Source organism: Ruditapes philippinarum, unplaced genomic scaffold, assembly GCF_026571515.1.
Source record: "Ruditapes philippinarum isolate M1 unplaced genomic scaffold, ASM2657151v2 ctg6849_1_1_1_1, whole genome shotgun sequence".
NCBI classification, from domain to species: domain Eukaryota; kingdom Metazoa; phylum Mollusca; class Bivalvia; order Venerida; family Veneridae; genus Ruditapes; species Ruditapes philippinarum.
The window spans coordinates 15,816-42,576 of NW_026851685.1; the positions used below are offsets into that span (position 1 = coordinate 15,816).

General features: G+C 33.0%; 1 protein-coding gene across 1 annotated transcript in view; it reads left to right on the top strand.

Annotated features, from left to right (window-relative positions):
* Window positions 1-3,701: 3,701 nt before the first annotated feature.
* The window catches only part of LOC132736945 (uncharacterized), a 34,444-nt gene continuing 11,384 nt past the window's right edge, over window positions 3,702-26,761 (top strand). The window contains exons 1-4 of the mRNA XM_060724162.1: window positions 3,702-3,814; window positions 11,826-11,889; window positions 15,178-15,321; window positions 24,195-24,259. Coding sequence (XP_060580145.1) covers window positions 11,832-11,889; window positions 15,178-15,321; window positions 24,195-24,259 — 267 coding nt within the window. The 5' untranslated portion in view covers window positions 3,702-3,814; window positions 11,826-11,831. The remainder of the gene's footprint in view (window positions 3,815-11,825; window positions 11,890-15,177; window positions 15,322-24,194; window positions 24,260-26,761) is intronic.

Consider the following 26,761-nt stretch of genomic DNA (forward strand, 5'->3'; position numbering starts at 1 on the left):
CGATCAATAACTTGAGAAGGCTTAGGCCTAGGAATTTCAATCTTGGTATGATGATTGGTCATGACCAGCAGATGACCCCTATAGATTTTAGGGTCAAGGGGTCAAAGGTCACGGTCACATTGACCTTGTAGGTTAAAACGGTTTCCGATCAATAACTAAAGAAGGCTTAGGCCTAGGAACTTCAAACTTGGTATGATGATTGTTCATGACCAGCAGATAAACCGTATTGATTTTTGGGGTCAATGGGTCAAAGGTCAAATTGACTTGAAGTTAAAAACGGTTTCCACTCAATACCTAAAGGACGCTTAGGCCTAGGAACTTCAAATTTGGTATGATGATTGTTCATGACAAGCAGATGTACCCTATTGATTTTGGGGTCAAGGGGCCAAAGGTCAGTAAAACAGTTTCCGCACAGTAAATAAGGAAGGCTAAGGCCTAGGAACTTCAAACTTTATATGATTATTGGTCATGACCAGTAGATAACCCAAGTTGATTTTGGGGTTACGGGGTCAGTGTCATATTGACCTTGTACTTAAAGATGGTTTCTGACCAATAACTCTACAACCCAAGTTGCCTTGGTTGATTTTTTTGTATTAAATTGAAAATGCTTTTGGTATACACATTAGAAGGTCTTATGTTATATAACAAATGCGCTGTCATTAATGAGGGCTACATGATTCATAAAATTTATGCATATATTATTTGATAAGATTTGTAATATAAATAACTTAAATTGCTGCACACAACCTATGGGGTCACAATAATTATTACCTTGTGACTAGTCATGACCAGTAGATAAACCTTATTAATTCTTTGTTCACTGGGTCAGAAGTCCTGCATAATAACCTGGTCAAATGATTAAATGGCTGGTGATTGAGAGCATACATGTTTTACAAAGATATCTTGTTTCCAGTAAATTGTATTTGTTAAAATTTTATCTCAGTATTGTTCCATATGATATGTTTTTTTTTATTTCATTTCTATTTATATAAGAGGTGTTTACTACAGAAAACCATGAAATTAAGATATCTCTTAGGAATATATTTGTTTTACAGATTCTTGAAACATCATGAGAACTAAGATTACATTAAAAAATAAATTTACCACCTAAAGATTTTAATATATTCTCAAAAAGACTTTCAAATGTCCATTGCTTTCATTTGAAATCAATCTCTTTACCCAGCAACATTTAATTGAAGTTAAAAATCATTTTATATCTGTTAATTTTAATCCTCCTACATCATAGTTGTTTATAATAGTTTTACGCTTAATTTTATCTGTTTAACTATCCCATAAGAAGTTAAAAATTGCTGTTGTTATATCTTTAATAGTATGGTCAGGTTGGTTTTCAAGAACTGTAAATGGATAAATTAGTTTTGGTAATGCAAATGTCTTAATTACTGTGACTTTTTCCATCAATATTAGTTTACGGTGTTTCCACTGTTTTAAGCATGTTTTAAATTCTTTTAGTTTAGGTTCTAAGTTAAGCATATTCATTTTGGAGTCTGTGTAGAAAGTCATGCAAAGTGTTTTCGCATGTTTTGATGTCCAAGTGAAATTCATATTTTCTGCATATTTTAAATTCATTGTTTTGAGGGCTCCAACCTTCAATACAACTGATTTTGATGTATTTAGGTTGAGACCAGATATGTTTCCAAATTCATTAATGACTTTAATGTGTTTTTCAAAAAAATATTTTTGTCCACTATTTATATATGTTGTATCATCAGCAAATAATGTCTGTTTGATTTCTTTATTATTTATTATAAATCCCTGAATGTCATTGTCTTTTGCAATCCTGTTTTGTTAAAAGTTGAATACAAATGATGAATAAGGAAGGAGAAAGGGGACATCCTTGTCTTACTCCCTGATGTGACCATTATTTATAATTACACTATTAATTTTGTTATAGAAGAGTTTAACCCATGAAATAAGAGATTCATCAAACTGAAAATAGTGAAGACATTGAACAATAAAAATATGATTTAAGCTATCAAATGCTTTTTGATAATCAGAGAAGAATAGAAGACCAGACTTGTTATTTTTTTCAATAAGTTCTATTATTTCAAATATTAGTCGTATATTTTCTCCTATTTAGCGTCCTTTCGCCCATGACTAATTATTTTTTCTAATACCTTCTTTATTCGAATAGTAATTGCTTTTGTAGCAATTTTATAATCAATATTTAAAAGACTTATAGGTCGCCAATTTGAAAGTGAAGTTCTTGATAAGGGTAGATTTTAAGATTTTTGTGCATAGGTGATACAAGGTGAATTAATTTTAAAGTTAGTCAAAAGTGTAAAGATGTTGTCAAAAACGAGTGCGTTGCCCATTTGCGTTGATTACGGCCTAACAACGTCTCCTGATGCTACTGATTAGCCCGCACATGGTTTTTGTATATTCGAACCCAATACTCATAGAGGATCCTGTAAACTCCTGGGTGGTGGTTGACTTAACAAGCCGAGCTGAATTCTCTCTCTTAGGAATGCCAGAGAGCTTCGACGAATGCAGACGACCATTTTATTGTGCACAACGCCACCGCTTGATGAACGCCAAAACCTTCAAAAATGAGCTCCAGAAGGCAACATGTCTTCGGGCTTCGACTCAAACCATTCGGAATGTTGGCATGAGGGCTAGGCGAACTGCAAGACACGTGAACAATGGGCCAGATTTCACATAACATTGATTTTAAACGAGTGGATTCCAGTGCATTTACTGATATGACAAGGTTCTGTATTGACTTTACAGACAGGCGTGCCCGGATGCGGAGAATGACAAAACGAACAGTTTGCATTAGTATGCATTGTGTATCATGATCAGTATGGTAGGGGTTCGGTTATGGTTCGGGGTCAGCATGCAGGGGCATAAAGATCTGCACATCGTCGACAACGGCACACTGACGACTCCACTATACGTCTATGAGGTATTGGATGTATAATTGTATTCTTGTATTGCTGGTGCAGTTGGCCCCAATTTCGTTTAAATGGACGACAATGCTAGACCTCACAGAGCCAGAGTAACAAATGAATATCTTGAAAAAAAAAATGAAACGATTTTCAAGATGGACTGGCCTGCAAGATATTAAGACCTAAACCCAATTGAACATGTCTGGTACATTCTTCACATTTCAGCTCGCTTTGTTAAGCCAACCACCATCCAGGATCCCTAAATAGACCCTCTTACAGGAATGGGTTTAAATCCCACAATACGCCATACGCGGGCTTATAAGTAGGACGAGGAGATATTTTCATGCCGTAAATTCATTTATTTGTATCGCCTATGCACAAAAACATAATAGTACACCATTGTTACTCTTCATTGATTAATCAGAACAAAACAAAAACAACAAATTTATACACTTCGATGTCACAATTATCAAAATATCACTTTAACTGCTATACACCCATACAAATATATAGAAACAAACAAGTGATTCCTATCAAATTTTGAGTTGTGTATGTAGTAAATGTTAAATGGGTATAACTGTTAAAAACTCGATCATTATTCAATATTTACACAAAAAGGTGTATGTTCAATGGGTAGACTAAACTTTTTAGAAATGTTAAAAACATACCTTAAAAGTATAATCTCGATCAATATACAATACCCATTCACTCTTTTGTTAATATAGATAAAGAAGTATTTTTCAACCGTCTATTAAATGAATAAAGTATATTTTTAAACATAATTATGTATTGATTTTTTATAGGATTGGTTGGCAAAACATCGTGCAAGTCTTGTTTTTATTTTTAATCACTAACTGCGTCGCAAAAGGTATAAGGAAGGAGACAAGGTGAATTGCTGAATAATAAAAGTAAGTTTTATGATATCTTAAAATATATTAAATGTGATAATGATAGGACGTTTTGTTTGAAAGTTTAAAAACTGAATATATTTTTTGTTATTTTAATTATATTTAAATGAGGGAGACGATATTTGATTAAAAGCGTGTTTTTTATGTCTTGATTAAACAAGACTATAGTGTAGTGGAAATGATCAGTCTCACTGTAAATGTCACTGGTAAGTAGTGCATATGCTTAATCCTCATTATAAATGTACACGTATGTCTAAAAATTGGAAATAGCTTTTAAAGTCTTCAGGACATACACTCGTATAATAATGGTTTTTCATATTCCTTACAATTTAACCACCATATGAACCTATGTGAGGATATCATGTAAGATAACTAAAGGATCATCTAAATGTACGTACAATGTATACTTTTGTTCATATGAAAGATATACGTAGATATGAGGACCAAGAAATCGTCTTATTGAACATAAACTCTAGTTTTTTTTATTATAGAAGATGTATGAGGGGATAATGTAAAAATAGCAGGGGATCATCAAGATGTACATATACATTAGTTGTTATGGAATATATATGAGTGGTCACCTTAGATGACCAGGAGGTCATTTAGATGCATAAGCACTGTAGTTCTTATAAAACATATATGAGGGGATCTTTTATAAAATGTAAAGTATAAAATACCAAATACAAAACCACCGATACAATTTTTAAAAAAATCCACGGTCAAAATTATATTTATAACTTTAATTTTGATAGTGGATTTTTTAGAAAATCTATCGGTGGTTTTGGATTTTGTATCTTATAGTAAGCCTTAGAGTGCTAAATTATTTTTTCAGGGTTGGAGGAGGGGAAAAGGGGCAGGGTGGGGTGGGGTGTTCAAACTCTGATACTGCCACATGTGATTCACAGGGACACTTTTATACCTCATTTGCTTACGCCCTTCTATATTTAATATGATGTCATCCAGTCAATAAATCACATACAGACCGGCTACCCAGTCCATAATCATTATACAGACTGTTTAAACGCGACTTTCACGACTTGCGAATTTCAAGAAAACACAAATAAATGGAAGCATGATTATGTGTTGCATCGCTTAAAAATATAAAGAAAATCCGACTAGGCTTTCAAATATTTCTTACACTGAACAAATACAATTATCAGTTGAAAGCAAATAATAATAAAAGTGACAGCAACAAAAGTGATGAAAGGATTTAGGTTCGGTATAAAGTAACAAATAAAACATGGCTTTCATGCAAAATATACTTTCCGAGGTCTGATCAACATGTCCGTAAACTTGCATTTTGCATTCAATGACTGGATGACGTCATATTAAATATAGAAGGGCGTGTGCAAGTGACGTATAATATCACTAAATATACGTGTGTTTTTCTGCTTTAAATCCGTTGTATTTATTGAAAAACTGTCGATGAAAAACAAGCGATAAAAAACACGTCTTCTTCCATTGACTCACTTTGACTTTTTGCCGTAGAAGAGCGTATGCAAATGAGTTATAATATCACTCGTTATCGCATGGTTTGGAAAGTTTTTTTTTGTTCTTTCCAACCCATTACGTTCAGTACACTTTTAAATGTATTATTATATAACAGTGCAGTAGATTTTTATTGATTCATATAGGAAATAAACTCAACTTATATAACAGTTAAGTTTATTTTGCAACGTGTATATATCAGTGTAGATTTTTACAGAGGTTGGAATGGGTGGGGGAATCACGCAATCCAAGTTTTTTTTTTTTTTTTTTTTTTTAAAAGTCAAGATTAATTAGCTGGTATTGCTACCTTTTTCTTCGGTTTACATTTGAATCGAAAGAGAAAGGACACAAGAGAGGGAATAATACTGAAAATAGTATTTTTATGAAATTGCGATAAAACAGTTATGATATACTAGTAAAGAAATCGTTAGTTACGGGGTATAACCTCGTAACTAATTCGTATCATATACTATATATTACCATTACATCGAACCATAGTTACTATAATAAAGAACCATATATCCTTCCAAAAATCTTCATTACTCACACTATTATAAATCTATAAATAACATCCGTGTACCACGTGACCTCGCTTCCAAAGTTTGTTGGTATAAGTGGTTGAAATTAGTGCAACCCCAATACTTTTACTTAGAAATATAATTATCATGCCCAAATTTGATATTTGGAAAAAATATTGATATTTTTTTTTCTATACAGTTTTTTATTTAATATAAATTAAAGATCTTTTGAATATAAATGTTAAAACCCTATACACTTCTGACAAACACGGTATGAATATAAAGTGTCATTAACAACTAGCAGTTTTTTTTAAACAAAGGACCTAAATGAATTGACCAGTTATGGGAAAGCAGCCTTCCAAATATATTTTGCAGTTTCTCAATTTTCGTTTAAAAAGAGTTTTCTTGTATTGATAACATGATTACAGTGATAACAATCACCATTTGAGAATCGATTCCAAATTATTCATTACGGAGAGCTAGATCTATTAACGCTCTTGTTGTGTGAAAAGCCGAATGCATAGGCAAACAAATAGCTTGTCATTCATAGTATATTTCTCAAAATTTGATAGGGATAACTTATTTGATTGTATAAATTTTTTCGTTAAACAACAATCTTAGTTTAAAAGTGAAATTTTCATATAAATTAAAGTGTTTTGATTTGTTATGCTTTGATTAATCACTGAAACGTGACAACGGTACGTTCTTGTTTTTCTCTTTTATTTTTCAATCATAATATACAAACATTCAAATCATAGTACATGTAATTGAATACATAAAAAATGGTGTTAATTCAATGTTATCAAATTATGACAAGTATATTTGTATCTTAAGATGTTTATAAAATATTTTGCAGAAGACAATGAGTGCTAACAAAAGTAGTACTCATATATACTCAGATAGTACTATAAAGTGCATAATAAGTATGAAAGAGAGAAAAGTAAGTGTATAAAGAAAGGAAAGATAACCGAAGAATGAGAAGAAAAAAGAGAGAGAAAATATAAAGATAAGTTATGTCCCTATTAAAAGATAGTTGAAAAAAATACATTCATAATGATATTTGACAAAGCTAATACTTAGTAAAAAATATATTTAAAAAAATGGAGAAAATATAAGGAATAAACTAAACGGAGATAAGAATTGAAGATCGTTTCCTTTTCTATTTATATATGCATACTTATATGCCTAAATTGTGTGGTTTTAGGGTCTGTTAAAGGTTAAGTTTCATTGAAGTTTGACCATTTTTCTTCAAAATTTTGTAGATTCTTTTTCAATTCTAATCCTGTAAGAGAGAAATGGCATACATTTTTCAAAAGTGGGTATATTTTTGCTATATTTCATTTTAAATATGAAGTATTTATACAGAATTACGATAACATTTACAGTGTTATGTTTACCATATATACCGAAACACACCTGTCTTAAGTTTACAGGTATTCATCATCTGTAGAGAATAAAAATGTTTAAATTTTGTTCCAGAAAACTTTTGTTAATTGACATTCCCATATAAAATGTTCAATAGATTCTATCATATAACAAATATCACACAAATTGCTTGATGATAATTTGCATTTAAAAAGATATTTATTTGTTGGGACTTAACGCATTAAAACTTTGTATTGAAAACTACGAAGATTGGTGTCGATTGAAGACTTAAAAGGTATAATAAATATTGGTTTCCAATCTATTATATTGTCATTAAATATGTTTTCCCATTTTATGGATGCAGTTGGTTTTTCAACAGTTATTGATTGCATCGGCTACATTGTCTGCAGTTGGTACGTCATATGTTTCATAACCAACCGGAAAGAGCGAATCTTTTATGCTTTCTAATACCGTTTCTATATCTATAACTTTTTTGTCATCTTTTACCTTATTTTTCTCTGTTTTTTTGTTTCTTACCATGCTCAGTCTGGGCTGTCCCTATTTTTTTCAGGCTTCAAATCATGTGCATTTAATGTGTTGTTGTTACTGTTACCTCTTTTGCTTTTCTCAGAATCAAATAACTGATCTGAAGAGTTTTGTTGGAGACTTGGTTTAATATTGAAGTGTTCTTCACATTCGTTCATGTCGGGGCATGATTCAGTAGAAGAACCCTTTTACAATTAACTTGGAAATTTTGCTCGGCATTATGTTCTTTTTAGCATCATTTCTTACTCTTTTGACATCTTTATTCTGAAATGTACATTTCATTTCCAAGTTAATTGTCAAAAGGGTTCTTTTATTGAATCATGCCCCGACATTAACTTGTGATTAAGTACCTCTGTAAGAAAGGGATGTCCCCAAAGAAAATCCTTTTATGGATACACTTTGGAGGGAGTCCCCTTCCTATAGCACTGTAAAATAATGGGCTGCTTAATTTAAGAAGGGCAGGGAGAGCAGTGGAGATGATGAGCGGCCTGGGCGGCCAAAAGAGGTCACCAACGATGTAACTGTCAAAGCTATGCACTATCTGGTCAAACGCGATAGAAGGCGAAACCTGCAAAGCATTGCTAGGGAAGTGGGTATAAGCTTTATTTCAGTTCAGGCATTTCAGACTGATGTCTATGGCATGTCAAAGGTTTCTGCTAGATGGGTCCCCAGACAGTTAGACTGACGACCAGAAACGGACAAGGCTTGACATTTGAAGATATGTTTTGTCTCGCATCGAGGATGAACCTGATTTTTTCTACTGGATCTACTGGAAAGATGGGTCCATAACTTCGATCATGAATCCAAAAACAGAGCATGCAGTGGAAGCACCCTGGTTCACCCCCTCCGAAACAATTCAAGAGGGTGCCATCAGGGGAATATGATGGCTTTAAGTTTTTGGGATAGTTAGGGGATAATCATGATTAATTATCTTGAGCAAGGTCGTACCATTAACGGTACGTACTATGTAGACGAATTGTGACGTCTGCGTCAAGAAATCGCGCAAAAAAGGAGGGGCAAATTGACTCATGGCGATTAGCCTGGGTTCCAGTCTGTCGATTTTATGTTATGTTTCTGTTTGGCAAAGTTGATACTATCATAACGACGAACGAATACGGAATATTTTAGCGCATATGTTATGAAAAAAAAATGTTATAAATAAGCAAAAACTATCAAAATATTTTTATTTATTTATTTATTTATCTATTTATTTATTTATTTATTTATTTGTTTATTTATTTATTTATTACCTACAATTTAAACTTTAGTACAATAATGCTTGTGTGTATCAATTCATAGAGATAAGGTATTTTGCAATAATGTTGTGTATCTCCTGTGCGAGAAACTAACCAGTATTCTTAGTTTAGAATTATCTGCGGCAGGACAAATCACAAGTCCAAAAGTTGAATATCTGGAATACATTACCAAACTTTATGCGCGCAATAAGACTGCTTTGTTAGAAATAGAATCAAAAATATTATTTCATCGAACTATAGCTTTCTTGTGCCCCCACTTTAGTGGCGAGCATTTAGATTTACCCTTGTCCGTCCGTCCTTCCGTCCGTTCACTTTTGTGTCGCACGTAACTCAAAAAGTATTTGACCTAGAGTCATGAAACTTTACAGGAATGTTGATCAGCATGTATAGTTGTGCACCTGGGTATTTACGTCTGGATATTTTAAGTAATTTTAGAGTAATTGCCCTTGATTTAGTAAAATTTTGCAATTTTCAACTTGTGTCGCATGTAACTCAAAAAGTATTTGACCTAGAGTCATGAAACTTTACAGGAATGTTGATCAGCATGTGTAGTTGTGCAAAATTTTCTTATCTTACTTTGATATTATGTGAAGATGATTTTTACTAGAGCATTCACTGCAGAGATAGTTTTACTGTAAAGAGATTCCATTGTAAAGAGGCTAGAGGGTTTTACTATATAAAAGTTCTGTTGTAGGAAGGTTTCGTCTGGATATTTATAGTATTTTTAGATTTATTGCCCTTGACTTAGTAAAATTTTGCAATTTTTAACTTGTGTTGCATGTAACTCAAAATGTATTTGACCTAGAGTCATGAAACTTTACAGGACTGTTGATCAGCATGTGTAGTTGTGCACCTGGGTATTTTTGTCCGGATTCATTTAGTATTTTTAGAGTTATTGTCCTTGATTTAGTAAAACTTTGCAATTTTCAACTTGTGTCGCATGTAACTCAAAACGGATTTGACCTAGAGTCATGAAACATTACAGGAATATTGACCAGCATGTGTAGTTGTGCACCTGGGTATTTTTGTCTGGATTTATTTAGTATTTTTAGAGTTATTGCCCTTGACTTAGAAAATGTTTGCAATTTTCAACTTGTGTCGCATGCAACTCAAAAAGGATTTGACATAGAGTCATTAAACCTTATGGGAAGGTTGCTCAGCATATTTAGTTTTGCACCTGGGGTTTCGCTTGTAGATTTATCCAGTATTTGTAGAGTTATTTCCCTTGACTTAGTAAAAGCCGTTTCATTATGTTGTTATTTGTCCCTTGAGTGCTTGAGTTAGAATCAACCAACTTTACAGGAATAATGATCAACATCACTAAATTACAGGAATAATGATTCACCTCACTGTGAAGCTATGAACCTGGAGCTTTGCATGTGGATTGTTTTCAGTTTTGTAAGAGTTATTGCCCTTGACTTACAGTAGTATAAATTTGCAGTTTTCAACTTGTTCATGCATAGCTCAAAAAGTATTTCACTTGTAGGCCTGAAAGTTTACAAGAATGTTGGTCAGCATGTGTACTTAATCACCTTGGGGTTTGCTTGTGGATTTATTATTTATTTGTAAAGTTCTTGCCCTTTACTTAGTAAAAGATTTTTAGTTTTCAAAATTTTTTTGACTTAGAGTCATAATATTAACAGAACAGTGGCGCGGTGGGGGCACCCGTGTCCTATGGACACATTTTTCTAGTTTAATTTTATGATAGAAAGCAATGTTGTTGACTATGGCCAACATATATAAATTGTACCGCGAGGACACTGGCAAACTTAACTTACATGTTTTCGACTCATACAACTTAATAATTAGTATAATGTCTTATTATACTAATAGAAATAAATGACTAAAATTCAATCCATTTCAAAGGTAAGTACACGATTCGTACAAAGAAGCAGTTTTAATTTAAGAAATAACTGAAATATATGACATGTATCTGTAAGTATGCTTTAGTCCCTTTTCTATTTTAATTCTACTGGGCGAAATTGGATTATAATATATAAGATCAAATCAGAACGTCAATACACTTTTTAAATTCATTTGTTGGCCGTTGATAATGATTAGGCATATTTGTTTTGAATTAGGATAAATATTTTGTGTAAAAAGTCAGCGTTGACTTAATTATTTTAACATTATAAATAATGTCACGACGCTACCAGCTATTGCCCATATGAACAGAAGTAAGTAAAGGAAATCAGTTGCAAATTATTATTTAAATGCGTTTAACTGAATAAAGTATATGCAGAGAACCGATAATAGAGTACAGTTATATTTACGTGAGCGTGTTACATGCACAGTTACAGATAAATATTAATTTTATGAATTATTAAATTTATCCCTTTTCTATAAGGTTATTCCATTTTAGAAACAATGAAGGCTGAGAAATATCTTTAAAGCTCAAGTTTTGAAAGCATCACTAAAATTGTCAGTAGATACGTTTTGTATTAGTGTCAAAAGAAATGAAGAGAGAGAGAGAGAGAGCGAGAGAGAGAGAGAGAGAGAGGGGGAGGGAGAGAGATGGAGAGAGAGAGGGAGGGAGAGAGGGAGAGAGAGAGAGAGAGAGAGAGATAACTGACATTAATACCATTAATACCATACCGTTGAACAAAGGGGGTTAATACACCTTGCTTTGTACAAAAAGATATTTTTACGCTATTCTTGCATAGAAGTACACGTCATGTTTGGTCACTCTGTGTTTCGATTAAAGATGCCATTTACCATGGGTTCTACGTGCTATTGAGCAGTAATTTGATAAGTTTAATAGTCTTGCATGATTGTTATGCATTGTTTACTTCAAGAAGCCACTAAATAACATGTTTGTGTTTTTTCATAATTTTGCAGATCGAAATGACTGACGCGGCGCATCGGTCAGCAGAAGGTGAATTCACAGGATGCTCCAATAAACGTAAGTAAATTCATTGTCAGGTATAAATATTTAATGTTATTTATTTAAATAGAAAGTATTGCTATGCTATGTGAAAAATGAAGTATAAAATAATGAAGAAAGCAGAAATGTCTTTGACTTGCAAAATATTTCCAAACATTTCCTCTACTATGATGTGAGGTAAAAATCGATACAAGTAACAGAAAGAAATAAAAAAGTTTCGTATTCATAACTATGCACATTTATACGTAAATTTCTAGTCTTTCAGTTATTTTGCCACCCCCCCCCCCACCCCTATATGAACGTTTTTTTCTATTATAAGCGAAACAGAATTTCGGCCTATAATGATGTTCTCGTGGTTGTTACTCCGTCCATCGATAAGCAAATTGTGTCTACTCAATATTTTGGCAGAAATGCTAACCATAATTAGTCGTTGTGCAGAGCGAAGATTTGGGCATTCATGTGTCAAGGTCAAGGTCTAAATAGTTTATTATCACATGTGTGAATTTCAAAATATTAAGAAATGTTTATGATAATGAGACGATTTACATAATGCAAGCTTTGGCTTCCTCAGGTTTCAAATTGTCCCGCCCTGTGGGTCACCTATTTTATTTGGTAAAACACATTTAAGTCTAATTATCTGAAATAACAATGAATAGAGATAAGATATTTTGCAATAACGTTGTTTTGTTGACCTTTATAAACTAGATATAAATCGTGTTACTAGGGTTAAAGGGCACAATATAATTACACATATTTATTTAGTATAAACGTTTGAGAAAATGTTTTCTCCTCCAAATATTTTATAACAAGGGAAAATCTTGTAGCATAATGTTGTTGTTTTCTACAAAAGTACTTTACATATACTTATGTTGAGAAAAGCAATAAGAACATATCCTAATCCTTGTTTTTCAAGCCCTAAAAAACTAAAAAATATGTTTGTTAAGTCCCCTTACAGTCCTCAACAAAACGTATATAAATCATAACCCTGGCATCTAAATTGGCACTTTGATTTATATTATTTAGAGAAATGAAATGCCTTGGAAAACACATGCCATTCTTCTTTTGGTAAACTTTAATGACAAGATGTCTGTTATATGACATTGCCAACATACATGAAATATGTAAGTAGGTAAATTATAAAGCCCTACCTTTAGGGTCACTTAGAATAATAAGGAGTATTTTGTGTCATCATAAATGGGTTCCATCCCTGATAACATTTTTTATGACTAAACATGTTTGCATTAGGGTGTACGATAGATAATTCAAAACAACATCAACTTTAACTATACTTTAGTGCACTTTACTGTATACAAAATATCAACACCAACGGAATGGGAATATTACAACATCGTCGAGTCAAGGATATTAATGACGTGGTAGACGTTTAAAATGATAAGTCAGTTTTTTTTTACTTGGGGACTATATGCCGCTTTTCATAGAATGGCACTTAGTGTCACATTGAAGGTTCCATGATAACCGCCATATGAACACATCTGCGGATGTTTTAAAATTCAAAATTGTGCCAATTCATTTTAAATGTTGAATTCTGCTTAAGCCGGTGCTAGGGGGCGTGGACGGTAGTTTGCACTTTACAGTACCGTCCATGAACAGGCTCAATCAAAACAAGCCTGCAACATTTTCAATTATGTTGTGTTGGACTTTCTTTGGGGATTCTTGCTTTCTCTATTAAATTGGAAGCTGTATTTCAATCGTTCCATGGTGAAAGATTCGATTGTTGTTCTAAAACACTGAAGACTTTCCTTAGAATCGTTGTTAAGTGGAAAATCTACTTAAATAACTTTCAAATCTTTTATATTTTTGATTCTGATATATATAACGGAAGATGAATAAATCTCTTTCATTTCATTCTTTGATTGAAAGTTTATCCTGTTTCTTTCACAGAATCAATTTTAAACAGATGACTGCTAGGGCGTGGTCATTTTTTCCTTCATTCCTTCATGTCTATATTAATAATAACATGTCGTGATGCTATATTTCATATAAGGAAGATGTTGTCCTTATGTGTCCATGTAAACTATAATGCAAAGGTGTTTGGCATGTGACATTGCCAAGTAGACCTTACATGTATATGTAAGTAGTAGGGTAAAGCTCTATCCTTGGAGTCACTTAGAATTATAAAGATAATTAAGTTTCATTAATTGGTTCCATCCCTCACTACCGATTTTTGATGACCTATACATATTTGCATTAGGGTGTACGAGCGATGATTTAAAGCAATGTCAACTTTTACTGAAAATATTTTTCTATATTATCTCATTAGGTACAGATAATAAGTAAACAGCTGTACTGTATAAGTTAAGAATGTTTGCTTTCATATTTATTTAAGTATTGTTTTATCAGTTTTTTAACTTGCATATAAAGCTTAACTAGATTTTCTAATGTTTACACAACTACTAGGCAAACCAATGATCAAACTCCAACTTAAAATTAAATTTGTAAAAAGACGTCGTTATGGCGCTTTTCATGAACTAGTTTTGTTGTTAAGGGGACGTCATGCCATCGGTTATCGATGATGTTGATTATACAAAATATCAATTGAAAAAAGAGCAAAACAATACACAATTTACAATGTTAGTATCCGTGAAGGGTTATAAAAAATCAAAAAAAAATCGGCTATTATCAATAGAAATGTTGAATTATAATACATCTGTTTTTCATGAATTCATCGGATGATGGGGAAAGGGGGGGGGGGGGGGGGTGAATGGCAGTAGATGAACATATATTCAGTTAGTGGTTCTAATTGACAATTCAACATCGGCTATTTTTTGCCTTTTTGTATAGGTCATGTTAAACTAATCAAAATCATAATAATCGAGTCTACGAAATGATGAATGTAATTTGATCTTGTTCAGATGATTTTCAACCAAATAATTTTGAATCTATTTAAATGGTGTCATGTTGAGTAAACAATGAATTGACTTAAGCCAAACATGTATAATGTAAGGTGATAGTAATATTTAAAATAATTTATATTCAACTTTTTTATCCCGACATGTATCTCCATTTTTGTCCGGAAAGACATTCGAGAAGATAAGTGGGTACTAATGGCAAATATAGGTAAAAACCACAAGGTCTTGTTTCTTTAGACAGAATTTAACAATTGCTAGTCATTTTACCTCGATGCTTTCCTTCTGCTAATCCAAAAAGGGAGAGTAATTGATTTGATATCCGGGATCCAGGAAAGCCAGTAAGGTGAACTTATCGCCGAGATGTGACCAGAAATTTTGTTAAAACAGAATAACAAACAAACAAAAGTTTGTTTTCCTACCTATATATTTCTTTCAGAGATAGCAAACTCCAATTGTTCAAAAATGGATAACATCGTCATGTCAAATAAAGCTAAGGACAACGATGATGTATTAGATATGGAAGCCCAAAAGCATGACAAAATAAACACTGAAGACAAGCCTGTTGACGATCTAAAAGAAGGTATTTGACAATTTTTAGTTCTAGAACTTTAAAGCTATCAACAGTATTTCCAGTTTAGTAAATCGTTGACTTCTTTAATTTTTTATGTTGTAGCTTTAAGTAACTGGTACCAGTGAAATAATTTTAATATGTTATGCTAATTGTTAAACGAAGATTCTCAAAGGTATTGCAATTTTTGACATATGCGCTTGTTTGTTATATTTGAAATAATACATGTTGGTGGTGTTGTGTACCAAAATCAAAAGCTTTGGATAGTGCACTTTTCGAGAGTTTTTTCTGACCAAGAATTTCAATTGACAATGTAACGTGTCCGAGCTTACTGACAAAATTTTAAGGTAGCGTTTAGAAACTTAGTTTAATCTATAAATTGCAAATAACCATCAAGAAGTTGACGTTCAAGTACCGAGCGTGTGTGAGAAATTTCTTAAATTCTGCTTCTGTCTCTGTTTTTATGAATACACAAGAATCATGGGAAATTTATTACCCATTGAGAAGAAGCCTTACTGTAATTTTCAAAACTATAACTGATTGGTTGGTTATTTCAAAACCCCCTAAAATCATGACAATTGCTGGTTCCGTTGTGAATGAAGTTTTTTTAGCTCACCTGAGCATGCTCAGGTTGAGCTTTTAGGATCGATGATTGTCCGTCGTCCGTCCACAGTCGCATTAATTCCTCAATCATCAAGCTTTGTCATAATATCTGACGATGAAAAACTAGGTCACAGGTGCTAAAAATAGAAAAAAGCTTGTAAACACTCTAGTGGCTGCAGTTTTGATCCAAATATTCTGGAAATTTGTCAGGAAGGTTGTTTTGATGATTTCTAGGTCAAGTTCGAAGATGGGTCATGTCCGTCAAAAACTAGATCACAGATTCTAAAAATAGAAAAAGCATGTTAACACTCTATTAGCTGCAGTTTTCATCCAAATATTCTTGAAATTTGTCAGGAAGGTTGTTTTGATGATTTCTAGGTCAAGTCTGAAGATGGGTCATCTCCGGTCAAAAACTAGGTCACAGGAGCTAAAAATAGAAAAAGTTTCTAAACACTCTAGTGGCTGCAGTTTTCATCCAAATATTCTGGAAATTTGTCAGGAAGGTTGTTTTGATGATTTGTAGGTCAAGTTCGAAGATGGTTTATCTCCGGTCAAAAACTAGGTCACAGATTCTAAAAATAGAAAAAGCTTGTTAACACTCTAGTGGCTGCAGTACTCATCTAAATATTTTGGAAATTTTTCAGGAAGGTTATTTTGATGATTTCTAGGTCAAGTTCGAAGATGGGTCATCTCCGGTCAAAAACTAGGTCACAGGAGCTAAAAATAGAATAGTTGTTAACACTCTAGTGGCTGCAGTTTTGATTCAAATATTCTGGAAATTTTTCAGGAGGTTGTTTTGATGATTTCTAGGTCAAGTTCGAAGATGGGTCATATCCGGTCAAAAACTAGGCCACAGGAGCTAAAAATAGAAAAAAAAAAATTAACACTCTAGTGGCTGCAGTTTTGAACCAAATATTCTTGAAATTTGTCAGGAAGGTTGTTTTGATTATTTTTAGGTCAAGTTCGAAGATTTGTCATGTCCGGTCAAAAACTAGGTTACAGGAGCAAAAAATAGAAAAATCTTTTTAACACTCTAGTGGCTGCAGTGTTTGCTTCAAATTACCTGGAAATTTGTCAGGAAGGTTGTTTTGATGATTTCTAGGTCAAGTTTGAATATGGGTCGTCTCCGATCAAAAAATTAGGTCACATTGCCCCAAAATATGGAAAAAACTTTTTAACACACTAGAGGTCACATGTTTGACTCAGTTTTGTCATCAAAACTTGGCCAGGATGCTTGTCTAAGACATTGCTTGGATGCGGTTGATGGGTCAGGGGGGCGATCCAGGGCCATCATGGCCCTCTTGTTAATATACAAAGCTAGATTTTTCAAAAGTAACTTGTTGGTTGAATTTAAAAGATCTAAAAAACTTATGAACGCTAGATCTAACATAGTAATAAGGTTTAATATATGTTTTTCTAAGCTCAACATAACATGGACAAATGATAATAAAATGATATTCATTCTTTCCAGATTGGTGCATGTTACAAATAAATGGCAATAACGTTTCATTTTCCTAAGTTTAACCTACTAATTTCCAAACCTTGCCCAGGTATGAATAAGGTAAAGGATGAGAAGGAACATTCTGAAATTTTACTAAATAAAAAATCTCAAATTGGCTTGCAAAAATGATCCTAAGTAACAGTTCATATGTAAAAGTTGTGTTAAATATTTGTATAACAAGTTTAAAAACGTTTATTGTTTTTCCATTATTAAACATGCCAGGTTTGGACAAAAGGTGTCTATATTAGCAATTCTGTTTTAAATATATGGTATTAAATAGAAATTTACATCAACTGATTTCTGGTTATTCCAGAATATAATGTAAAAATCATTTTCGGTTTTAACAATTTCTTAAACTTTTGTTTCCGAGTTTGTTTTACTAAATTATTACAATCATTTAGACTTATAATTATAAACTTCCTTAAGAATAACGTTATCTTTTTAACAATTCGGAACCAGAATTTCAGAATTTTAACATGTCTTAATATATATAATGGATAACGTGCTAACTCTCCATATACAGCTGCATTAAGACGTTCTTATATTAACATTTAATATCTTTTTAAACAACATTTCAAATGTACCCTTTCTATTTCTTTAGATTTGCCGTAGCCCCAAAATTTCAGACGCATAGTTTAATATTGAACCTACAAATAAATCAAATAGTTGACAAAGCAATTTTGGTTTCAGTCTATATTTATTACATTTTATTAACAACACATAAAGAGCTTTCAATGCTTTGCCAACAAGTTGTTCTTGATTAAGTGCAAAATTTCCTGTATAATTGAAAACAGTTCCATATTAATTTGATTGGCCCCTTTTTAGGGGCCGCTAAAGCTTAAATGCCTTAGGCCATGGCATTTCTTCAATTATGGTTTAAAGATATTCTGTGCTCAAATTTAATATAAGAAAATATTGACAATGGATTCACAGTCTCTTGAGAAATATAAAAATAAACGTGTTTTGACTTCACACAAAGTAGATAATTGTTATGTTTTAAACTCTTCACACTATAGGACTGGTGGTCATAGTATGAATATATAGTGGTATTAAAAAAACTGCCTGTTGTTTCATAGAAAAGACAAACTTTACTTGGCATATATTTTTAATAGGATATGTAGCTTCTCATACATAGATTATTCATTCCATAATCCAATTTAGATATATTCAGTAAGAATATCATAGATTTCAATGAATTTCTATGATAGAAATATTTAACTCAAAGATGAGCATAGTATCATAATAAAAAAAATGTCCCATCAAAATTAACTCTGCTCTAGTGGTCATTTATTCCGCATTTATTCTACATAAATAAGTCTCATAGGTACACACTTGAATTTTTAACAAAGCCTTTCAAAATATTTTAATCTATATAGTGAATAATGAAATAATGGGTTAGATGAGTGATCAAGGGCCATCTTAGTGGCCCTATTGTTTATTATGAAACAAACAAAACCAAAAAGAAAAAAAGAAAAGAAAAGACAATCAGTGTTGTGAAAGTATATTGATAGATGGCAAGTGAAAGTTGAATGGAACGTGCCGAAAGAGATGGATTTGCCTTTCAGCAAGTTTATTTGAAAAATAATTTCCTACACTGAAAAGCAGTTGTTTCTGGTGAGCGACTCATGGCCACCATGGTCCTCTTGTTATATTTTTCTGGACTTTCAGGATCATTAAGCTTGGCACATTGAAAATTGAAGTTTGAATTCCACTTAAACCAGTGCTAGGGGGCATGAAGGATGTTTTACTTTTCAATTATCCTTCATGAAGAGACTCAATCAAACCAAGTCTGCAATTTTCATGAAATTTCGTAGATTTCATTGCTTCTTTGGAATTTCCCCTTTTTTATGGTTTTGAGATTGACTAATTGAGATAATTTATCGCATGTCCTTGAATGTCGGTCAAAGGTCAAGTCACACTTCAACTTGAAAGTAATATTTGTGTCCTGACAAAAATTCTGTTATTCCTGGACGTATTTTAAGATTACTTGGCTTATATTGGTTACATATCAGCACAAGAATCAGGTCCAAGCTCAAAGGTCAAGGTCAAACTTCTATGCCAAAGTCTTTACATTAATGTTTAATAAATTTGGATTTTCTGGTAAATAAATCTGTCATTTGTGGATGGATTTTAATATAACTTAATGAACATCAGAGGACACTGTTTTTATGCAAGAATCTCAAGCTCAAAGGACATCAGGTCACATTTGAAATTCAAAATCGTAATAATTATGGTCAATTCCAGTCCATGCAAAATTTGTCCTTTATGAAATTGGATTTTGAAATAATTATACATTAATGTTGGGCACATTGAGCTCATATTGTGTCTGGTGTAAAAGCAAGGTTTGTAGCTCATAATGTCAAGGTCACACTTTAATTGAATAGAAAATATGTTCTTGTCCTTAACATAACTTTAGAGCATATGTGATGAGTTTTGTTCTTATACAGAAAGAAAGTCTAAGTGATAAAGTTTGATATTTAAAATAAATAATTCGACAATTTAATATTAACTCGCATTTTAAATCCATAAGGTACTGCCAGATTTGTTGTAACATGAAAAGTATTTGGTCTAGAATAACAAATTATGCTAATTGTCTACATCAATCAATCAATCAATCAATCAATCAATCAATCAATCAGTAATGCAAAGACCTCACTGCATGTATCAATGTAAACTGCATGTTATTGCACTGATATAATAGTGTGTAAATCATAATTATCTAATAATTATAAAAATTGGCAAGGCCTAGAATTTAACCTTTTCTTACACATGCAAAATTTTGCTTTTTCAAAATATGAGATTTATTGTACAATTTTAGTATAAATGATTTCTCTTACCTCTATTATATTTTATGTATTATCAATAAACATATTATCTCATTATAATTTCATTTAAAAAAAATCATTTTATAAATTAATAGTTACAAAATGTACATACGTTTGCGCTTGATTTTATTTAATTAATTCAAACCCTGCTTGTCAGTATTTTTCGTACAGACTGTATTAGATATAATTATGTTTTATAAAACTGTGAAGATCTCCTGTATTACTTTAAAAGCTGTATCGATCATTAGAAACATTTTTAACATTTAACATTTCATATTTCATTTACTTACTTTTTTCATCTCAGCACAGCATGTATTACATTGTTTTAGTTGCTGCATGTATTTGTGATTTATTGTCTAACATTTGTACCAACATTTTTATCTTATTGTGATACTCTTTAACCTGCTGGCATTGACAATCCTCAAAATAACCACCAGTATATATAGAACATAATTGTGGAGTCTGACCAGGCTCTATACTGTTGGTACCTCAATCAAAATGTTTGTAATTTTTTTTAAAACCCCTTTTGGTTAAAAAATTCAAAGAAAGGGCATATCAGTTCCCAAAAATTCACGGGTTTAAAATTTTTTATGGGGGTTTTTAGATTTTATAAAAAGCGGGTTTTTTGGGGTACAATTTTAGATAAGAAATTTTAAAAATACGTGGTTTTTGAGATAAAGGGTAAAGTAAAGTCAAAGGGAAAATTCTGGGGCCCCTGCTTTTTAGTCATTTGGGGGAAAAATTTCCCTCCCCCCAAATTTTGGGGGAAATTTTGATCAAAAATTTGGTTTTAATTTTGAAAAAATTTTTTTTAAACTTTTTTGAAACCCCCTCATCCCTTTTTAAAGGGCAGAGTTTTTTTTGGAATTTGGGTGAAAAAATTTTTTATTCATCTTTCAAAGCAATAAAAATATAAAAAAAAATTTGAACATTAAAATGAAAAGGGGGTACATCTGCCCAGACCCAAAAACTTAAATTTAAAATCTAGCTTTGCCCTTTTTTTGGGGTTTTGGGTTTTTTTTTAAAGATTGGGAAAAATATATATATATTTTGTCATTGGGAATGGGTCTGGTAATCCAACCCTAGGTGACATTGGGAAAAGGCAGGGAATGAAATTTAGTAGAGATACCAGTATATATTTATTATGCTCCCCGAATTGTCCGTCCGTACGTCCCGAATTCGTGTCCGGCCCATAACTTTGTAATTTTAAATTGGGAAATTTTTAAAATTTTAAGAAAAAAACACGGCCCTATTTAAAAACGATGTGGTTTCCCCGCGGGCAAAATTTGGGGGGGCTGCCTTGGGGCAAAAGTCCAGCATGACCTTGGGAACCAAAATCATGTCCAGCCCATTACTTTCTTATTTGAAAATCGGGTTTTTTAAAAATATTTTCACCCTAAATTTATTACCGATTTTGAAGACAAACCGTTTGCCCAAGATTTGGGTCGCCTACTTTTGAAGGCATTGGTTAAAAGCCCTGAAAATTTGAAAAAAAATCGGGTTCCCCCCCCAAAAAACTTTTTTATTTGAAGTCCCCAAAATTTTAAAACTTTTTCACAAAATGGGTAAACCATATTTGGGGGAAAAATTTTCCGCGCAAAATTTGGGTCGTGCCTTTTAAAGGGCGGTCACAGCATGAAACCTTGGGAAAAAATCGTGTCCGGCCAATAACTTATTTATTTGAAGTCAGATTTACAAGTATTTCACAGAAATGATCACCATATTGAGACGATGTGTCGCGTACTACATTTGGGTCGCTACCTTGAAAGTCAAGGTCACAGCATGACCTTGCAGCAAAATCATGACTGACCCATAACTTTGTTATTTGAAGTCGATTTTATAACTTTTTACAGAAATAATTACCATATTGGAGGACGTGTCGCGCGCAAACTTTGGGTCGCTACCGTGAAGGTCGAGGTCACAGCATGACCTTGAACAAAAATCGTGTGGTTATTTGAAGTCGGATTTTACAACTATTTTACAGAAATGATCAACGTATTGAGATGACGTGTTGTGTGCAACATTTTGGTCACTACCTTGAAGTTCAAGGTCACAGCATGACCTTGCAGAAAAATCGTGTAGATCTAATTGAGTAGAAGTGCAGTGCAAAGAACAGTTACTCTGCATTGCCCAAGTTTAGAATCATCACACTTTTAACTTTGTCTGGGACATAACTCTGAAACTACAAAAGATATATATACTTTTCTGTGTCCAAATCCTAGTCGGGGAGCGTCACCCGGTTCAACCGGCTCTTGTTTCACAAGTTTATTTCAGACAGTTGCTTGTAATTTGAATAAAGAATGTTTCTGTCACACCTTGAGTACCTTGCTAGACAATGCCCCCCTCATTTATTTTGAGTTTCTGCTCAATAACTTAGTTGTGACATATTGACAGCAAATTTGCTGTGTTGGTAGCTTATATCAGACTTGGGATTCCTACCCAGATGTCTGTGATCTAGGTCAATGTCAGTGTTGCTAAAAATAGAAATTCAGTCTCCCCATAGTAACTTGAGTTTACTTGCACTTTTAATTGACACCAAATTTAGTATGTAAGTAGCTTATATCAAGATGCTACTTGGTATTGCTACCCAGGTGTCTGTGAACAAGGTCACAGTTGCTTATTGAAAAAAGTTTATAAAATAAATTCAGTTTATACATAATAACTTGAGTTTGCTTGGACCTTTTGACACCAAACCTGCTGTGTGGAAGCTTGGGATTGTCTTTTAGATATATGGGAGCAAGGTCAAGGTCATTTGCTGACAATAGAATTTTCAGCTCCTACTCAATTACTTCAGACTGCACTTTGACCTACTGATTTTGAAAACCTGGTTTTATTGCATTGCGGCGCTTCTTGCTTTATTTCTCAATACTGAAAAACTATGAGGCCTAGAGACTTATTATTTAAAAATGTAATATTGCTTGTTGCTTCCAAGGTTTATCCAAATAATGCCCATATGGTCAAAAATATGCCCTCTCTCTTGAGATCATTAATGTTACTTAGCCTTATAAATCAAAAGCGTTAAAAGAATTTGTGAGAGGCTGTATGGGTCTTTGACCTTCTTTTGCAGTTTTAGACCACTCGTACAGTAATTAGTTTAGAAAAAAATTGAATTTGGATGACTACAAACTTGACCAACTGACCTATGTCATATCTTTGCAATTACAAACTAAACTGATTTTGATGCAATGAATAAAAAAAAATTGGGAGCATACTATTATTAGTTTGCCTTCGTATCAGTCTGTACAGACATCTGTATGTATGTTGTCTAATCAGTTTGAGAAAAAATAAGCCATTGTTTATGTCATTAAGAAAGGACATTGCTAGTAGACGATCCCTATTGATTTAAAGGTCAATATATTACCATGGTGGCCCATAAAAGCTTGTCTGACCAATAAGTAGACAGAACTTTAACCTTGAGTCCTACGATTTGTTGTGGATGTTGGTGTTGACTAGTAACTGACCCCTTTCGATTTGAGATAAGTAGAACAAGGGCAGCCCTCACTAATAAAAGTTTTTTGAATTAGGGAACACTTTGGCATACTATTTTAACTGTGGAGGCTGGTTAATACAATTAAATTACCACTATTGATTTTTAGGTCAAGCTCATTATGCCCTTGACCTTTCAAGGCTTGTTGGACCAATAACTTAATAATTCTTTGGCCTGCAGTAATAAGATATGATGTGGATGTAGGTCTTGAAAAGTAGATGATTCCTGTTGATTATGGTCAACTAGTCAAAGGTCTAGATAGTGGGATTATGTTTAAAATATTTGACACGTTGACACCTGGAAGCCATTATGACCTTGTTTGAAATAATGGTCAATGTACTATGGTAGCCTTTATCTGTGTATCAATCTTTTTATCTCTTTAAGTATGTATTCATCCATTCATCATGGATATTCTGAATCATCTTGTTGAAATAAAATCAAGTTAATTATTTTAATTTATTTTTTACAGATGATTGTCCTTCGAGTCAGCATCGAATGTGGTCTCCAGACTGTCTATGCCAAAATAACCCACAGGTAAATACTGAATTAGGAACGATGGTTAGGAAACTACCCGCCTATATGACTGAAATACTGTTGGAAAAAGGCGTAAAATGAAACAAACAAACAAACAAACAAACAAAATACTGAATTTCAAATCAGTGCACTGCTGTGGGTTAAAATCCCACCAGGGACTTGGACTTTTTTGCGGGATTTTTATGCCCCCGGGCATATAGTAATTGAACCGTCCGTCCGTCTGTTTGCCCGCACTCACAGGACAGTAATTATTTGGCTAGAGGGACAATAGGTAACTGTTCTTTCTCTTTGATGTCATTCATTCCGTAATGCTTTTATGTGGCTATTTTCTTTTGTGTGGCATAAAAGAACAATAGAGAGAACAAAAGAGTAGCCACACAATTACTGTCCTGTAAAAACGTCCGTCCGTCTGTCTGTCCATCCGTCCGTCCGTCTTTCCGTACGAGGTTAAGCTAGAACGGCAAGATGGATTTTTCTTACGTTCTACAGGTACCAATGGCTTCATAATTTACACACTTACTAATCCATACAAAGTATATGATCTGGGCAAGTTACATAACTATGGCTTCAATTTGCACTAAGTTATGGCCCTTTTTAGCACTTAGAAAATGAATACTGGTTAACCTAAACCGGCAAGTTGGAAATATCTTATGTTCTATCTGAACTAATGGCTTAATAATTTTCACACTTACTTATCAATACAATGTACATGATATTGCCAGGTTATATAAATGTGCCATCCATTTTCCCAGTAATTTCCCTTTTTATCACTTTGAAAATAGGGCCTTGTATAGTTACCTATTCCGCCAAGTTGGATTTATCAAAAAAATTCACCTAATTACCTGATTTATTTAATGATATTTTTCATATTTGGTAGGTGGATAGCTTTAACGGTCCTCTAATTTTTTGTGGCGTTAGGCGTCTCTAGGTCAAGGTCAAGGTCAATTGTGTAAAAAAAATCTAAACATTTCTGCTCATATAGCCTTTGTTTTTAAGTTAATGTCTTTCATGTTTTTAATAGTCATACCAAGGGAGGCCCTCTTCCTTTAGTAAGGGGTCATTTGGGTCAAGGTTAACAATGTCAAAAATAGATTGTTTATATTTTTACAGGTGCATTAACCTTATTCTATCGACAGATGTCTTGTATATTTTGTAGGAACATACAATTGAGGTATTCACATTTGGATGGAGGTAGGGGTCAGTTGGGTCAAGGTCACCAGTGCTAAAAATATTTTTTTTTACTTTTGCTCATACAGCCTTTATTTTTTGACAGATTTGTATTATAATTGGAAGGAAGATAACTTACATGGTATTCTTCCTTTGGATGGAGTAAGGGGTCAGTTGGGTCAACGTCACCAGTGCTAAAATAGATTTTTACACTTTTGCCCATACAGCCTTTATATATTGACAGATTTATTTCATATTTGGTAGGAAAATAAGTTGCATGTTATTCTTCCTTTGGATTGAGTTAGGAGTCAGTTGGGTCAAGGTCACCAGTGCTAAAAATAGATTTTTTACACTTTTGCCCATACAGCCTTTATTTTAAATATTGTTACTGACAAGAATCTGAGCCGGGGGCATTTGTGTCTTACAAACACGTTCTTCTTTTTTTTTATTTGTGAGAAACTGTCCAGTATTCACTGCGGTATACCGTACCCCGGATATTGCTCGATATAATGAGGACTTTCATCCCATTTCGCGACTTTCAACGAGGAAAGAAGGTAAGTTCAGTGACGATATTTAGTCATTTTGAATTGGTTTGATATAAATTCTATAGAAAAACAAATACTTCGATAATTTCTCTAGTTACTGAAACTCCAAAAGTGTTGAGAAATAGCTTTGAAATGTAATTAGGAGGTAAAATGCGTCTCTTTGCTCACGTGATAAATGAGCTCGGATCAGTCAAATTTGATGTTTTTCTGCATATACTTCCTTAAAATAAAAAACTTGAATCGAGTGAAATGTGTTAATGATGATAATGTTTATGTTGTTAATGTTCAATCAACAATAGAACCTCAGATGACAGTGCACTTTGAGAATAAATACACATGTCAGTGTACCGAGTATTGCGTTGGAGTTGCCCGCCGGTGTCACGAGTATTGCCGTTAGTGTAACGAGTATTGGTAATCAATATCGAGTAAATGCAAGTAGTAAACACAGAGTATTTACCACATTTAATCTTAAATATATCTTATTGTGTATACTTATTTACACTATATGTGCAGAATAGGCAGAGGTCGGAGGTACTTTACTGGAAACATCTGCAAATAATCCAGATTTTCATTCCTGCTCATGAAAAATCTCAGTCGAACGAACTCAGCAATTTTCTGTGTTTACAAAGTTCTCGTTGCTATCGAAGGATCAACCTTTCCAGAATTTGTTAATAATTATTGCATATCTTACTTTAAATAGTAAAAAAAAATGCATCCAAAGTGCATTAATGCTGCCTCAAGATTGTCAATAGTAGACGGTATTGAGCAAGTGTGTCACGGTTCAGAACTG